At 36.3% G+C, this 17,500-nt stretch overlaps 1 protein-coding gene across 1 annotated transcript in view; it reads right to left on the bottom strand.

Annotated features, from left to right (window-relative positions):
• Positions 1-17,500, bottom strand: part of LOC137970348 (protein flightless-1 homolog) — a 47,825-nt gene that overhangs the window by 6,177 nt on the left and 24,148 nt on the right. The window contains exons 24-50 of the mRNA XM_068816869.1: positions 17,210-17,292; positions 16,950-17,000; positions 16,319-16,365; positions 16,158-16,223; positions 15,876-15,950; positions 15,012-15,081; positions 14,585-14,622; positions 14,428-14,484; positions 14,006-14,092; positions 13,834-13,862; positions 13,002-13,068; positions 12,116-12,175; positions 11,530-11,614; positions 11,030-11,117; positions 10,183-10,296; positions 8,448-8,562; positions 7,773-7,820; positions 7,624-7,680; positions 7,264-7,360; positions 5,980-6,116; positions 3,708-3,751; positions 3,052-3,112; positions 2,498-2,554; positions 1,383-1,478; positions 386-423; positions 157-222; positions 5-62 (exon numbers count right to left, since the gene is read on the bottom strand). Coding sequence (XP_068672970.1) covers positions 5-62; positions 157-222; positions 386-423; positions 1,383-1,478; positions 2,498-2,554; positions 3,052-3,112; positions 3,708-3,751; positions 5,980-6,116; positions 7,264-7,360; positions 7,624-7,680; positions 7,773-7,820; positions 8,448-8,562; positions 10,183-10,296; positions 11,030-11,117; positions 11,530-11,614; positions 12,116-12,175; positions 13,002-13,068; positions 13,834-13,862; positions 14,006-14,092; positions 14,428-14,484; positions 14,585-14,622; positions 15,012-15,081; positions 15,876-15,950; positions 16,158-16,223; positions 16,319-16,365; positions 16,950-17,000; positions 17,210-17,292 — 1,891 coding nt within the window. The remainder of the gene's footprint in view (positions 1-4; positions 63-156; positions 223-385; positions 424-1,382; positions 1,479-2,497; positions 2,555-3,051; positions 3,113-3,707; positions 3,752-5,979; positions 6,117-7,263; positions 7,361-7,623; positions 7,681-7,772; positions 7,821-8,447; positions 8,563-10,182; positions 10,297-11,029; positions 11,118-11,529; positions 11,615-12,115; positions 12,176-13,001; positions 13,069-13,833; positions 13,863-14,005; positions 14,093-14,427; positions 14,485-14,584; positions 14,623-15,011; positions 15,082-15,875; positions 15,951-16,157; positions 16,224-16,318; positions 16,366-16,949; positions 17,001-17,209; positions 17,293-17,500) is intronic.

Genomic DNA, 17,500 nt, shown 5'->3' with positions numbered 1-17,500 from the left:
TTACATCCCAAATTTCGTTTCCAAGTTCCTTAGCATGGTCAGCTTCACTTTCAGTTGCTTTGCTATTTTTCCAACACACAAACATGTTAATTAGCAGTCTTCTACACACATTTGTAACAAACTAAAAATAACCAAAACAGAAGTAAGATCACTTACCTGCCAATCCAAACATAAATGATCCCATCCTCAGAATAATTTTCAAATGGTACTTTTAAGATATAACTGAAATTCAAAAACAATGAGTTGTGTTTACATTGATGCTACCAACAAACAATCAATGACTTTTTGTTAAAAATCTACACTAAGTTGAGTAATTAAATTCCCTTTAATTGCCAAAAAAGCTATAACTTCTGAGTAGAATTTGAAATAATATTGCAATGCTTACCAGAATTCAGAATTCAAGTGCCTTGCACTAGGCTCAATCTATAAAAAAAAACGAAATAATTGTAAATAAAAAAAATAAAATGCAATACTAAGAAGTTTGGAGGCACGTAACTTGAATAAAAGCATTGTTATTACTATTAAGCTTTCACAGTTTCATGATTGAATACAAAGTAATTACAAACTTGTACAATCAAATGGAAATTTCAAACAGAAACACTAGAAAGTTACACTAAATATCTATTATATCTCATTTGACAGCTGGGAGGTCCAAATGTTTTTCAAGATCGAAGTCACAGTTTTTCACTAGATATGGACCGACCCTACACTAACTTATTTATTTGTTTCCAGTATTAGGCACGGTAAGGAATCCTTGAACCTGATTGGTTCTTTGATTGCTACCATGCCCGTGGGCAGAGATATTAAGAGAATTTAGACTTTATTTTGTATCTGACATGAAGTTGTGACTAAGTGTGTATTAATTTGGAAAACACTGTACATGTAGATTTTACTGCATTTTCACCCGATATTATTCTGTTTTAATACACTGAACCATTTCACATGATTCCAATAATTGGTCAAACTGGTTGGATGGTTTATCATAGTCTGAAGCGTTCTTATTAAGTTGCCAAGACAACCACATGAGTGAGACTAAAACATAAAGGTAAAGTCACTTTTATTTTTCGTCGGTCGGTAGTCCTGTAAGCTTAAGGCTGGTACATGTATCAGTGGAAGCCGAGGGTGTGTCCTTTTATTCCCCACCCTCTGTCAGTGCTCTGTTTTATGGGTATTTAGAGCTACAGCTACATGTACACAGACATTGAGGTTATCAAGGACTGAACTGGGGACCTCTTACTCCGAAAGCTGTGCACTCTACAACTCAGCTACACCTGCTCCTAAGCAGCAAATACTATAAAGCTACAATACCTCTTAAAACAGAGCACTAGCTGCCTGGGAGAACTACCGGTACAACAGCTGGCAAAAGCCACCTAGCCACATACCTCAATTACTCTTTTTGCCAATATTCCTCCACTTGATCTGATATGGTATAATTTAGCTTTGCTTTTCTCTCCTTTATCTGATTCCTTTCTCTTCCCCTGTTAAAAAATCTCCATTAACTACCATAAAGGCAAACTAGGAAAAAATATGTATCGTATTAAAAGAAATTTTTTTAAGCATAAATGGTAAAATTACTCGAACCGTGTCATGTCTCTTTAGGTCGTGATAAAAGCTGCTGCTGGTCAAAAACCTGTGATTCAATGAAACTTTTGATGGTGGCTTTTACAACTGTATCACCACCTAAAGGGACACATGATAAGGTTCGAGTAATTTTACCATTTAAAGATGAAATCTCAGCAGATAATGTCCCTTAAACTCTGTAACTCTCCTTAGAGCCAAATTACTTGCTGCTCAGTTGTAATTCTAGCGAATGTTTGCTAACAAATTAGCTTCCTAAATTTTTCGATGAAACATTTTATCATTGCGTTTTGTAATTTTTAGATCTTTGTCACTGAAAATCCCTTTTTTGGGGCGTGTCAATAAAGTTTGTATTGCATTGCATTGCATTGCATTGTATTGTATTGTAAGAAACAACTTAAGGATCTGAGCCTAAAAGTAAACACCACCATCCAGCCTGTGTTTGTTAGCCAGAAAATTGACCGAATGTTTTTACAGTTTTATACGTATTGTAGTGTGAAATAATAGAACGCCAAAATTTAAAATTAATGATTTCCATGCAGGAGAAGCATATCTGAATGAAATTTGGCAATCTGAGTGTATACAGCATTGACAAGAACTGTTGTCTGACTAATATGTCAACAACACTTGACTCCGAAAAAGAATTGTGACAAAATATTGCTCAACTGTAATCAAACATCAATTCAATTATAAATTATCAGTACACTATTAACTCCAAAATGTTATTATATATTCACCATGCACACAGGTTTACTCTCCTGAATGTTCTGTGTGCATTCAATTTTGTACAGTCACATGAGGGAGTTATTTGCGTACATTGTTCACATATTTTTCAAAGGTGTTCCTATGGATTCTGCCTCCCTCTGGTATATTTATTAAGATCAGACAAACACGCAAAGAGTTTTGATGTTTATATCACCTTGTGAATGATGAACTTTCCTTTAAAATGAGCTAGAAATCTTGGTGCTTCTTGTTGCTGAAACAAAAACAAGAAATCTACTTAGGCTGAACCTAAACAAAAGTCTGAGTAAAACTGAGGGGCCAGTGTCTACATATACTTAAATACAATTGTAATTCCCAAATCAAAATATTACGATAATATTAAAGATGCTACTAATCCAAGATTATACACTTATAGCCTCAAAATATTAACTGAGTTCTGAGTCCTTTGCAACATTCAACAATATTCACAAAAAACACTCTTGGGACACTCACCATTTGAAGTTGGTTTTTTTACTGAGTTTGAAAAATTGCCCCCTCCCCCCCAGAACAATGTTGCCAATAGTGAACATACATTTCCTTGTCTATTTCAACATTGATTGGTGGGAGGGGGGGACTTTTATTTTGAAGCTTTCAGTGGAATTTTAACAGTTATGCTTAGTTTCTGACGTCTGAGAGGTTTTCAGGCCCATTCTGACACTAGCGTCCCAACTACATTTGCCACTGATTGTAAATGTACACTGCATAGTCTACCTGATTGGTCTTCAAAACCTCAAGTTTTTCTCCAAACAGCATTTCAAACTTCTTTTGAAGACTGTAGAAGAGAAAAATAACAAAATACTGTTTGGCCTTCAAAATACCAGCTTGTCTACCATGAACCAAGCAGACAATCTTCCAGTACCCTTACTAGGCAAAGGATGCTAAAACAGTAGTGAAATCCAATGTGCAGATTTTAATGAAATGTTACAAAATTTTTGTTTTCTCTTCCAGTCAAATTCAGCATCACTTTTGTCCACTGGCAATAAATGTCAAATATGTGTCACACTTCTTACTCTCTTAACTGCACTCCTAAAGTAAACATCAATAATAAATACAGGGGGTCTGGAAGGAAGGGAAAGGGGTGGGGGGGGGGGGGGGGGAGGTCTGAATCCTGAATCATGGGTTCATTTTCCCCACATTCATGAATCAAGTAACTTTTTTTGGGAGATTCATGTATCATGTAGTTGGATAGAGAATTGATCAAGTCTATATATATTCTTTGTAATGACTTTACTTCTACAATGATTACAGCATGTTTATTAAAAAGAGCATGCAGCTCAAAATGTCCATTGCTGGACTTTCTTGTCTGTGATGTTAAGTACAAGAAATTTGTCTTCAATTTAGTACAAAAAGAAAATGTGGCAGCATGCCTGAATGTAAATGTCAGCCACCCCATCTGGTTTGCATCTCTTCCCTACAAAATCAAAGTGATAAATACTACTGATCAATGCGAAAGCAAGAGTTCAAAATTGCATGATTGTGTCAACTAGGTACATGAATTGCGTAGTTACTATAACATGGAACCACCCAAGACCAACCAAAATCACCCAAAACTAACGTGACAGTCAGGTAACATCACACAGACGGTCATGTACCCAATATCACACAAACCGGTCGTATTAAGGTATATTGTGGATGGTTTTGGGTCGTTTTGGCTGGTTCCATGTTTTAGTATTAACTACGACATGAATTGCTGGTATCACAGCCTTGAATTATCGTGATTCATAATTTTCTACCATTAATTCTGCCTTAAGTTTGTTTTACAATACAATGTAATTAACAGAATTTTTCACTGATAGGTTTTAAGTTACTTTCCAATGAGACTAGCCTGCAAGAGCATCCGGTTTTTCGGATCTAGTTTCAAGAGCCAAGAAAAGGGGATGCTCTTGCAGGCTACATTCATTTGAGACTTTTTAACAATACAAACTACTCAATGAAATAAATGTTTATTTGAAGTGTGGGTTAAAGTGCTACTGTGACGAAATTTGCATCTTCCCTATCTAAGCCATTTTGGCACATAAACACGTAGTCTGTACGAGAAGAAGAATGCTGTTTACCATTTTCAAATATCTCTTTTTGTTCTGGAGATATTCAAGTTTTTTAAATATGCAAATTAGCCAAGTGATGACATCATAAACCCAACCAAATTTGGATCAAGTATGATGGGAGAAAGATATCTCAGCCAATTTGTATCAGAAATACTTGGTTCTTTGCACTAAGATTCTAGGAGATGTGTTCCACAATATGAGCATACCATTTTTGTTACCATGGCAACATACTGGGTTCCAGACCTCCCTGATATTAAAAGCTTTGCAGACCACCTTTGGCGTTTTGTTTTGATATTTGCAAATGGTGCCTCATCTGCATGATCCTGCCAGCATATAAGGATGTTAGGTCGAGTTTGTGGCCTTGGTAAATGTATTTCTACCCTGAGATCACCAAAATGTTGAAATCAGTTGGAGGGGACTGGAAAAGAGTGAGTTGCCATGGGAACAAATTCCTTTACAGTCGTAGGTGTGTTGCCCTCAGAACTATTAGCTCACCAAGTTTCAGTGGTCTCTGTTGCAAATTGACCGAGATAGCTCTATTTATATTCTTGATGTTCTATTGGGTTGGGTGAATGACGTCATCAGCCTTCTCATTTGCATATTTAACACATTTTTCAAACTTAAATATCTCCGGAACCAATGCAGATATTTCCAAACGGTAAACAGCGTTTTTAATGTTTCATGGTACTCTATGTGATAAACCAAAAAACTCAAGGGATAAAAATTTGATCACAGTAGCACTTTAAAGACAAAAGGTACTTCAAAGTGATCGTCGCACTTCACTGGATTATCTAAGCAATTGTCTCTTAGAGACATCCAAAAAATTCAGGTGGCTCCTATGGGATTAAAACCCATGACCCCTGCTATGTCAGTGCAATGTAGAACTCCTGGGTTTGAATCCCATTGGAGTCACCTGAATTTTTCCAGTGTCAAAGAGAAACAATAAAATTGCTTCAATTTTCCAGTTAGTGTGAGGATTACTTCTATCTTGTGTTTTCCCAAGCACTATTACTTCCTAGCAGTTACCATGTCTTCTACTAATACTAATTGTTGTAATACCACAAATAGTCCAAAAGAAATATGCCATATCATATCATATATCATACATCTTTATTTACCCTCGAATTTTTTAGAGTAGCTTGGTGTAGCTAATAACTCCGAGCATTTACCCTCCCAACCATGATACACCACAGAAGACAGACCACAACACCGGGAACTACATGCCATCCCACTGCTAAACAGCTGGCAGATAAATATCTCTTATTAACTGACTTTGAGGGTCATAATCTGACTCATAAACCGCTGTCTTTTTCTTGTTCATTTTAGGGCCTGAGTGCTTCCCACTACGGCCATCAAATAAAAGAAAAAACAGGGAGGTTTAACTTAAAGTACAGTCCTAGAAAATGGGGTTACTAAGATCTATTTTGTATACTTCTTGATCCTTTAATTAAAGTTTAAATTTAACAAAAGTTTAAATTAAGTGGGCGATGCTGTGACTATGGCCACCTAAATTGAACAATAACAGCTTATGTACTACCTGAAAGATATAGTAAATGAAACCACCATTGGGATCACACATTTGAAATGCACAAACCTGCCAGAAGTAAACAACACACTGGAAGTCTTCCTCTTGTTCTATTAGTTCCTCTTCTTCATCCTCTCCCTCTGGCTGCTCAACAGGTACCCAGTAACGGCAAAGGAACACATAACAGTCTCCAGTATAGAAATGACCTGAACAAATTGCGAATGAATTGGCTCCCTTAACTCTTAACCCTTTCACTCTCAAGAGTGACACTTATAGATTTTACTCTGTCTAACGCCAGATGATTTTACTCGTCAATGGGGAACCCCACGGGGGTGAAAGGGTTAACAACAGCTAGATTCACTCAAAAACTATGTCCCCATTATTAACCCTTTCACTCCAAAGAGTGACACTTATAGATTTTACTCTGTCTATTGCCAGACGATTTTACTCGTCAATGGGGAACCCCACGGGGGTGAAAGGGTTAACAACAGCTAGATTCACTCAAAAACTATGTCCCCATTATTAACCCTTTCACTCCAAAGAGTGACACTTATAGATTTTACTCTGTCTAATGCCAGACGATTTTACTCGTCAATGGGAAACCACACAGGAGTGAAAGGGTTAAGTAACATCAGAAACCCATAAGGGTTGAAATGTGTAACGCGCGTTCACAGCTTCCGAATATTCAGTGCGAACTGATTGGTTGAATGTTTCAGTGCTAAGTACCATATTTGGAAACCCCTTGCTCTTGTTGTTTCCAGCACAAAAGGGGCCGTCACACGTTTCAACCCTTATGGGTTTCTGGTAACATATACAGATATAGTATGTTCAGAAATGCACCTTCAAGAAATTAGATATTCATTACAAAATGTCCCCTTACATGTACATTTTGCCTAAACTTCAACATCACTTGTGGCCAGAAACTCAAGCATTTAATGACATTTAAAGACATTTTTATGTCATTTAAAAGTGTCCATCTAGCTTTAATCTTTAAGTAAACATAATCAGAGATAATAACCTTTAAGAAAAGAACCCTTGCTCTAATGCTGACCATATGGTTGTGAATTCGTAGTTAATGTTTCGACTTGAAGAACACATCCTTATGTTCCTCAAAACTTGAGGGTCATCTAATAAAAGCGAATTTTTGAAAATGATTGCCTCTTGATGGTCCCTCGGGGATATACAAGGCATTTACAATCTCCCTCCACTTGGGATATTTCTTGTGCCTCATGACATATCAGACTAACTTCAGCTCCGTCATGATTGGCTATCAGGTGGTTTCAGACGAGATAAGATTACATTGATGAGTATCTTCATTTGAATAATAGCAATGTTGGGAACAATCAACCAAACCTATCTCTTCTTCAGGAAGTCTAACAAATTTCCTTCCTTCCAAAACAAAGCATTCCATTCCATCAAGATCTTCATTCCACTCCTCCACAAATTGTTCCTGCATCAAAAACAAGTCAACATTCTGTGTGAAGAACAAAGTTTTAAATTCAATTTTCCTGCACATGAGAAATATGTTAGTTTTTTCAAATCTTTGATGCATTTATTTTATTCCAATCATTGTCTTTCGTTTTTCATCATTTAAACAAGTGAAAACAAGCAACATCATTGTATTGATAAGAAGCAACAAATTGAAAGCAATAGCAAATAAATGTTGCAAACATTAGGGAAAATTTTTTGTGGTATTCAACCTGTTCCAAGTACCTGTTCGATGTTAGGGATGGGTTGCTGTCTTGTTGTGAACAGAGCCGACAAATCCACCTGGGAAAGGAATTTGTCAGTTCATTCTGTAAGCAGCGGGTTTATGATATTGACATAAGCACTGTATCATGATATGGCATGGCCAATTTTACCTTTGCAACTTTCTGGAGTTTGGCCTGAGCTTCCTTTGTTGTTATATTCTGCATCAAGAAGAAAATGCAACTTACATAAAAACCACTCAGAGCGTCAGGAGATCATCTTTGACGGGTCAATCAGTAGTGTCTATTTTACTGTGCAAATAAACCTGATGACTCATACAAAAAACGAAATTTTAACATTAAGAGAGCTTAGCGGTCCAGATTTTTTATAATGCATGTGCTCAACAGTCTAACTTACAGTCACTGACCAATGACCAAATAACACCATGGTCAAATGTTCAAATGCAAACTCTCACTGTTTGTTGCCACTTTGTCACAAGTTAAAAACTTTGTTGCGCAAGTGTTATTAAGTGTTGAGCAGTTGCTTTTAGCTTTCCTCTGCCCTTAACACCCTCTATTTTTCTTTCCATAGGCTTAATCAATGTGATGGGTGTCTGGCTGGCTAAAAGCTGCTTTACAGTGATTTACTATCTATACAGGCACACTGTTACTTATGAGCAACTGGAAACAGAGGAAGCCCACCTTCAATTTAAGCAAGGCAGTAGATTAATACATACCAAAAATACTTAATTTACCCGAGAAGGGCAACAGCTTGGTGCGTGCCATTGTCAAGAAGCAGTGATCAGTGTAAGTTTGCATTAATCAAAACATTAAAATTTTGGTACTTACAGTGCTGCCCAGCTGTTTTGAAGCCTTTGCAACAAAGTCAGCACTAAGAGTGTAGTCTACAGCAAGCACATCATCCCACCCAACAAATCGTGCTTTGAACATCTGAGACTCGGCCCTGTAAGGACAGGCATTTCAGGTGATTACAAAATCAGGTTGGTCGATCTTTAGGGCATATTATAATAATAATGTTAGCCCAAATCTCCACATATGGAAATAAGCACTAGACATCCAAATAATAGATAAATTATTGTTAACAACAGTTTGTGCTCTATGTGTGGGCTAGCATGAATTATTAGCCGATCTTTAGACACAGGGTATGTTTCCTTAAATTTGGCTTCCAGGGTTGCTTTTGGCAGTTTATAAAGACAAGTTTGACTAGTTTATAAAGATCAAGTAACAAAATAGATCATAGCAAGATGATTTACAAAATATAAAAATAATATGACACTATAGGCAGCCCAAGTTCGCATCACTACAGACAGCCGTTGAAAATTTAAACGTGTTATAAGACTTTGTATGGGAAATAAAATACCGTCGATTATGAAGCCTAAAAAATGCTCAACTTAACGTTCACTCAATAAAATGAATAAAAATGACTCACCTCTGGTGTATTCTTGTGCCTTTTGGAGTTTATTTTACAGTTTCAGGAAGTCCGTGTTTTCAATGTTCTAAGACGAAGTCAAGGCTGCACACTAAGATTTCGACCCTTGTCAGCTCAGAGGCGGTTTGCAACTCGAAAAGCCATCCCAGCCAAGATTTTTTCATGCAAAGCTAAAGCCACATCAATTTCCAACCTAAGTGAATGTTTCATCGTCAAAAATCCCCATGCACTTGGCTGGAAATGAGCATTTTCTGCTTCAATTCCACAATAGCTGATGAATTTAACAGCTGCTGATAACCGCACAGGACATGGAGCTTGGGTCCGAGGTCAAATTATGTTCGAGAAGCCGCTGTGGGGATGGGATAAGTGTTGTACATGAAATGACTATACCTCATTGGGTGGAACATAATTTGACCTCGGACCCAAGCTCCGTGTTCTGTGCGGTTATCAGCAGCTGTTAAATTCATCAGCTATCATGGAATAGAAGCAGAAAATGCTCATTTCCAGCCAAGTGCGTGGGGATTTTTGACAACGATACATCCACGGAGGTTCGCAAATGATGTGGCTTTAGCTTTGCATGCAAAAAATCTTGGCTGGGATGGATTTTCAAGTCGCAAACTGCTTCTGAGCTGACAACGGTCGAAATCTTAGTGTGCAGCCTTGACTTAGTCTTAAAACATTGAAAACATGGACTTCCCGAAACTGTAAAAGAATACACCAGAGGTGAGTCATTTTTATTCATTTTATTGAATGAACGTTAAATTGAGCATTTTTTAGGCTTCATAATCAACTGTATTTTATTTCCCATACAAAGTCTTATAACGCATTTAAATTCTCAACGGCTGTCTGAAGTGACGCAAGCTTGGGCTGCGTATGATGACACTAACCATCATTACGCATTCTTATGTACGTTCAAGCACTAAAAAACTGTTTTGCATACATGTACATAGAAAGTTTCGCTTAGCGTCACACTTTACAATGACTTTGCCCAAAAACTACCAAAAGGACCTTATATCAAGATCCTGACCACTTTCTCAGAGGAACCACTGATGATGTAATACAAATAAATTATTATAAAATCTGGAAAAAAACACAAATCATCATGAACACTTCAAATCTATAAATTTTTCCTACCCCTGAAGGTTCCGTAATTGTATTGTGAATGAAGGCCGGTCAATCATGGAATACAACTCCTGTGAAAGTTTCATTGCTGCAGCACGGACCAAACGGGCTGATTTGCGACCAATCCTGTTAGATAAAAATAACAAACTTTACCTCTTCAAAGTCCCTACCCAACCGGTCATGACAAAACACAGACTGCAGACTGTGCAGACCGTGCAGACCAGGGATAAAATATGTGTTACCCACACTATTATTGAGAGCTAACCGTAAACAGGCTAACCTAAATATTATTTAGGCCTAATTAGGCTTACCGAATGTTATTTAGGCCTAGTTCAGGCTAACTGAATTTTCATTTTACAGACGGTCTGCACAGTCTGCAGTCTGTGTTTTTCAATGTCCCCTACCCAACAAAGACAAAGTACATCATTTTTTGATGACACTGTATTTGATAATAGGAAGCACGATACACTCTGTTCAGAGACAACTGTACTTAAGTTATTTTGTCAGATTCTGGCGAAACCTCACATACTGTGACAGTGAACTACATACCTGAAGTTAATTGTCAAACACAGGGATAAAAGAAAACAGAAAAATTATTTTGGCATCTTTTTGCCCTTAATTGTGTCTAGTTGATTTAATGAAGACTTGAGTTGTTTATTACAGAATTTAAGCATAATTTATGGCTTAGAATTTAAAAAAATTCTCTCACCAGCCATTAATATCATTATTCTTACTGCTGCCACAGAAGCTGTTAGAACAAAATCCCTTGTTCTTTACTGTATGGTGTAGTCATTTGAAAGTGCTTCTTTTGTCATGTGAATTTGCAACTACACATGCTAGTATTAAAGGGAGTATTTACCACACAAATATTTCTGATTGGCAGTCCAGGATGTAAACATTCTTAGCATCAAGCATTTTCAATGTCAATTTCCCATCAGGAATATCCACTGAAAGGAAAAAATATAACAGTGCATGCACAGTAAATGATGGACATTTCGTTTGGAATATTGGAACCTTCATTAGCAATAAATGGCATCCAGGTGTAGAGGAGATGCTTTTAAGTGATGTGAGAATGTCACTTGGGATTAGCTAGGAACTTATCTATGTCAGGAACATGCAAGGGATCGCTAATGCCAGTGGGTTTGCGAATAGAATGCCACGCTTCTAAAAATAATCTTTGTGACCACTAGGAACAACGGTCAACAATCCTCATGTCAGTTAGGTCAATTTCATGATTGTTCTTGATTGAATTTTGAGCCAATAGAGAGTTCTTATAACCCATGACTTTCATGCGAAAGCTCATGTGGTATTTCACCGGTGTTTAGATTTATAAATATAGAACAATCTTAAACAATGTACCTTGAGGTAGCTCCAGGTAACCAAGCCCTAAAGCAACTTGATACAGAATAGGAGTAGGAGGCAGTTCTTGATAGTCTGGTTTTTCCTAAATATGAAAAAAAAAAAAAAAAAACAAATACGTGCATTTCCCAATGGAAATTTTATAGACTATTAATTTTGTCTTTGATAAAAGAAAGATCAATCCTAAAGAGAATACATTTCTGAGACTGGTAACAGGACAACAAGTGGAAATCCTTTCTTTCACACACTACGCATGTCCTCTATTAAATGTAGTGTTTTAATTTACTGGTTTTCTGTCTGTATGTTTGTGACATTGTTATTCATGTAAAGTGAGAGTTTTTTTAGAAAAAAAATTGGTTCATCCTGAGCGACTTACAACTGTACATAATGTCTTTCTTTTTGTTAAATAATTTAGTAAGGCAAGACATGGCAAAATAGAGAAATAATGCGATTCCAGTTACAAAAGATTTGTTTAGGAAGGGTCAGAGTTCACCACATCACATCTTCTAAATAATAATAATAATAATAATAATAATAATAATAATAATAATAATAATAATAATAATAATAATAATACAGTGCAAACCATAATGGGATCTTGTGGGCGTCCACCAAGTAATCTCCAAAATTCCCCAGGCTCCTCTCCCTGCAAACCAAATCATGACAAAGAAATGAGGTAAGTATTAATTTGATGAATACAAGGCCAGGGGTGTCTGGGTGACAAACGTAAAAGCAAAAGGTCTTGAGTATCAGTCCTGTTATGTGGCTGCTAGCTAGACTTATTCAAGACCGGTTGGTTCAACTGGTTGAGCATTGGACTACTGCGCAGAAGGTCGTGGGTTCAACTCCATCTGCACCAACACTCAGGGTCTTTAAATAACTGAGGAGAAAGTGCTCCCTTTGTAATTACATCCGAAAATGGTTAGACTTCCAAGTCTTCTTGGATAAGGACTATAAACCGTAGGCCCCGTCTCACAACTCTTCAATGTTTGTAATCCTGTGGGACGTAAAAGAACCCACACAATTGTCACAAAGAGTAGGGTATGTAGTTCCTGGTGTTGTGGTCAGGCCCCACTTCATTCATTGATGGATTGGGTAAGATCACTAATGGACTGATAACCCCTGCCAGCAAGGATTTCACCAAAAAATCAAGGGTATGAATTTCGGTCATCCTTAGGGGGGTGCAGATAAAAAATGGAACGACTCCCATTGCCTCAGCGTTTCCCGGTTCAATTCCAACTCTGCAGTTGCATATCTTTTCACCATTAATTGCATAACTTGCTTCATTGGCCGTTGGAAACCTTATGAACTCAAGAAAATCATCCTCATCCTCATGCTCCTCATCACAATCTTCATGATAGGTATTTTTCCAAATTACCATAATTTGGATTTTACGACAGTGTCAGAAGTTATTCTTTAACATAAACCTTAATTAACTTTGTTGTCATGTAACAAGGCATTTTAGCTCTTACTGTTTGGCACATGATGATTTCTGCTTTGTTTTTCCGGTCATTTTTACTCAGCTTCTCGGCAAATAACCTGAAAATGAATTCAAAGTATTTCTTGGTGAAAGAAATTCACTCAAAACCAGAAATCAAACGGAAAGATAATTATCTGAAAACTAGTCAGTCAAATTCTCCATTTTTTTCATTGTTTGGGTAAGCTAATACTTTTCAAACTTTGATAATTTTGTCACACAGGAACACAGGAGCTAAAGTTTGAATAGCAACAGGGATGGAAATAACAACTCATGATTGATAATAACCAATAAAATTCAAAGTACTGCTATCCAAGATTTTATGTGTGTTGCCTGCTCTAAAAGGGTTTTATTCCATGTACCACCTGTTGTTTAAAAACTTGTACATTAACTTGATATTCAACTTGACTCTCACAATGTAACTGACGATGACAGTCTGTTCCGTTGAAACGTGTCTTCAAACTTAAAAGTGTAATCTTCTTAAACTGTAAATACAGGGAGCTAGAGATGACTGGCTACTGCAGTTCTTCTTCAGATTATATTTATCATTAACAAATGAACAAATTCAATGAATTTAACAGCTGGCATCATGATCATCTACCTTAGTGTAAACATTGCATGGCTTATGAGAAGAACTATTGCAAGTCACATATTAAAGAAATGAAGGGCATGCAATAAAAAGAGACCAAAATATACTTTTTAGGTTTTTAGTTAGGCATGGGTTTATTGCTTTAAACTTGGCTATGATTCGACAAAATAACAACATAATATGATAAATAATTCTCCACTTCAATGGTCATGCTTACAACCATTTATTTCTTATGTACCTTCCTTTGGATTTTGTTGTCCCTTTTGCCTGAGGAAAAAGAAGGGATCAATTAAGAATAATGACTGCTAAGAAAGGATTCCCTCCAAGCAAAAACCAAATACAAAAGGCGGGCACCAACTTATGTCCATGCACAGTACACATACCCAAGGCATTTACTAACTACAACATACCCTCTCGCCAGACCAGATAAAGATCTTAAGACCAGCATCCAACACAAAGCAGAATGTTGGATCCAAAGCTGAAGTACTGACTTCCACCTTGTAAAAATAAATAAGAATGAAATCAAAGTGCTTTGCTTGCAAACTCATTCATGTGGAAATGGAAATAATTTGGACGGTCTATATGGCAAACTTTTCTGTTTCAAGGAAACTATATATGGAATAAAAACTGGCTGCAGAATTTTGGTGTTATTGTAATTTCCATCTGGGCATAACATCTCTATCATTGAAAGAGTTATAATAAAATGAAATGGACTTGAAAATGAAAGGGCAAGGGCACTATAGTCTTAAATGTTTCCAGAAAAAGTTGTTTCTGATGTTAAAAAAAAAGGAACAACAAGCGATTGGCGTACAGTGCACAGAGTATAACTTACAGGCTCCAGCTGAACTTTGGATGTCTTGAGAATCCTAAATAATCTAGTGGGATAGATCTGAGATTGAAAAAAGACTATCATCAGATTTTTTTTTCAAAAGCAACAATTGACGCCCATGTGACCGAATTAAGTAAAACCTCAAACAACACAAACTTACTGGGTCTTCAACTGTGTAAAATCCACTTGCTGTACCACCTAAAACATCAAATAAATTTAACACTCAATTTTCATTACTCCTCCATTGTCTAATGCAATAAGCAATGATGCATCTACATTACTTAATTGTTCAAAATCTATTTCACATAATACTATTAATACCATGTAGAAGTCTGCCCTTGCGATGGGATTTGTGCTGATTGTTGTGTGACTGATTGTTCACAGATGTGGAGATGAAAGATGCTCTTACTTTTCAAACTGCTGCGCATAACTAAGTTGACAATGTGCAGCAATTAACCTATATTTATGTAGAGACCACTGCATACATGTACAGTGCATGCGTCTCTTCAGACCAAAGACATTTTGTACTTTGGTCACTTTCAACTCTTTGTTACTTCCAATTACAATATACTATATGTATCACTTACCGTCCACATAACTAATTCCATTCTCAAAGACCTCTAAAAACTCCTCAGATTCATCTCCTTGTTCCTCACGCTAGTGCAGAAGACAAATAAAAAATAATCCATGAACTCAATGCTTGACCACAAGAGAATTTAACACAAACAATCACTGGTTTACTTTGTTTTTTTTTTTTAAGGGACCATATAATCTCTTGTTCAAATTCATAATTACTAGACTCTAAGGAAAGGAACCAGAGTTTTCCAGTGATTAGAGCACTTATCTCCCACAAATGTTGTGCATGTTTGACTTCTAGTCTCTGCGTAATATATAGGTTGATCTACATGTAGGTTCAGTGTCTACTCCTGTATCCTTAAAACCTTAACAGGCAAAGGACTCGTCTGATATTTGTTAAATTCAAGATGACTATTTCAAAAAGCAATGGAAGACAGAAACCAATGGAGAAAGTTTGTTCACCACATGTGACCTCCGTCCAAAAATGGTCATTGATATTGAGGAACAATTATTAATACAGTGAAACCTCGATATAACGGATAGAATTAATAAGAATTAATGAGAAGATAGAACAGAGTAGATGTATCGACAGTGTCAGTAGTTGCAGGATTAAAGGATTTTCATCCTTGTTGGTCTGTTTTGCATTTTGGGCTTCTGGATTGTGTTCGTTATAACGTGGATTTCGTTATATCGAGGTTCTGTTCCATACGTTTTACAGAACTGTAACTTTGGCCAGGCTGAAGAATATAGTTTGTTATACCGAGGACTTTGTTATGGAGGTTCGTTAAATCGAGGTTCTAGTTTATTGATAAGAAAAGTGAATTAAGGTGTCTGAGAGGTGCTCTTAAGGGGCAAAAGCACAAAAAAATACTCACAACTGTCCGTGTCTCAGCACCAAGGAAATTCCTAAGATTTACTGCATGAATGGCAGAACAGGCCTTCTTGTCAAGCTGAAAAAGGAAAAGGATTATTGATATAATGATTATTAGTAAAAATGAAGGCGTCAATTGACAATGAAAAGTCGCATGAATCTAAAAGCCCAATCTGAAGTGGACTAAATACAATGCTCTCATGTACTTCCATAAAGATTCCATAGAATGAAAACAGATCAGAAAAGTTTACTATATTTTTGCAAGCAAAGTTGTCATCTGACTTACAGAAGCCTCTTTTCCAATCCAGTAAAAAATTTGCCAGTCAAGCTGGTCTGTGTCATCAAAGCTGGTCTAATTGAAGGACAAAAAAACCCCAAAAAATTAAGACCTGACATAAAATTTACAACATTATCATTAATCACAAAAACACAGCAACAAACATGTACCTTGAGAACAATGTAGCAATCAGCTTCATAGAACTTGCCATAAAACACTATAAATACACAATATAACAGAATATTTTATATCAATTGAAAACTAGATTACTGTGATTATTACTGAGTTGTTATATTCATATTAATGTTGATCTTACTACCACTGTTTTTCACTGTGGCAACCAGCCAAATCTAAACAAAAAAGTGCAGGATTTCAAGTCAAAAGTGAGCAATGATCAGAATTAATCCAGACCCAGTTGATAGAAGGTATCAGCCACATTAACATTCGGGGTGTTAAACAAAATGCAGAGAAAAATGTGCTGCTTTTGTAATTACACCTGAAAATGATCGCTTTTAGGACAATGCACCCCATGTCATATCACAAGTTCCATAACACTGTGAAATGTTAAAGATTCCTGTAAGAGAACATAAAAGTACTAAAGGAATGACACAGGCTCCATAGCCTAATTAAGTTGACTATGTACGTTGGTAAAGTTCTTCCCACAATGTGTCACATTATTGACACCCTCCCATATGTATTTCCAAAATACAGAAAATCTAAAACTGAAATGAAAAAAAATATATATATATAATTAAAATGGATTTTAGAATAAGACTTGCTTTATAATCAGCATCATCTTACATTCATCTACAGCAACTGGTAAAAAGTTTTCAATCTGCCACACAGTCAAACCTACAATATAATGAGATTAAGGCTAAATTATACATGGCAAGTCTCTAGTAAATAGCTTTCAGGAAACATGTACCTGTTGTGGTTCAAATTTTTGACAACCTAATTTTTAAACCAGTTCAATTTTGATCTTCCTTTGTTTCACCTTAGTAATAATGAATATTAGACAAAGAAAATCAAGTAGTATGAAAAATTAAGGCCCTTATACTTACCAGGTTCCTGCCCAGTCTCTTCATTAAAGAAATCATGATAATTCAAGTTGGGTTTCACTAAAGACTCATTCCATTTTCTTCCTCTGTGAAGAAATTGAGCGAGGTTCAACAAAATTAATAAAAAACAAGTAAGCTTTAAAGGGGCAGTGTCACCCTATTTTAGTCAAAATTCAAAACACTAATAAAAAAATAATGCTGTAATTTTGTTGCCAATGGTCATTGAAGTGCACTGAAGCTATTCTTTGTTATTTGTAGCCAAGGATGGAGGGGATAGAAATTAAGCTTAAGTTT

The sequence above is a fragment of the Montipora foliosa genome, chromosome 9 (genome assembly GCF_036669935.1).
Source record: "Montipora foliosa isolate CH-2021 chromosome 9, ASM3666993v2, whole genome shotgun sequence".
NCBI lineage: Eukaryota > Metazoa > Cnidaria > Anthozoa > Scleractinia > Acroporidae > Montipora > Montipora foliosa.
This window is presented reverse-complemented; position numbering and strand designations above follow the sequence as displayed.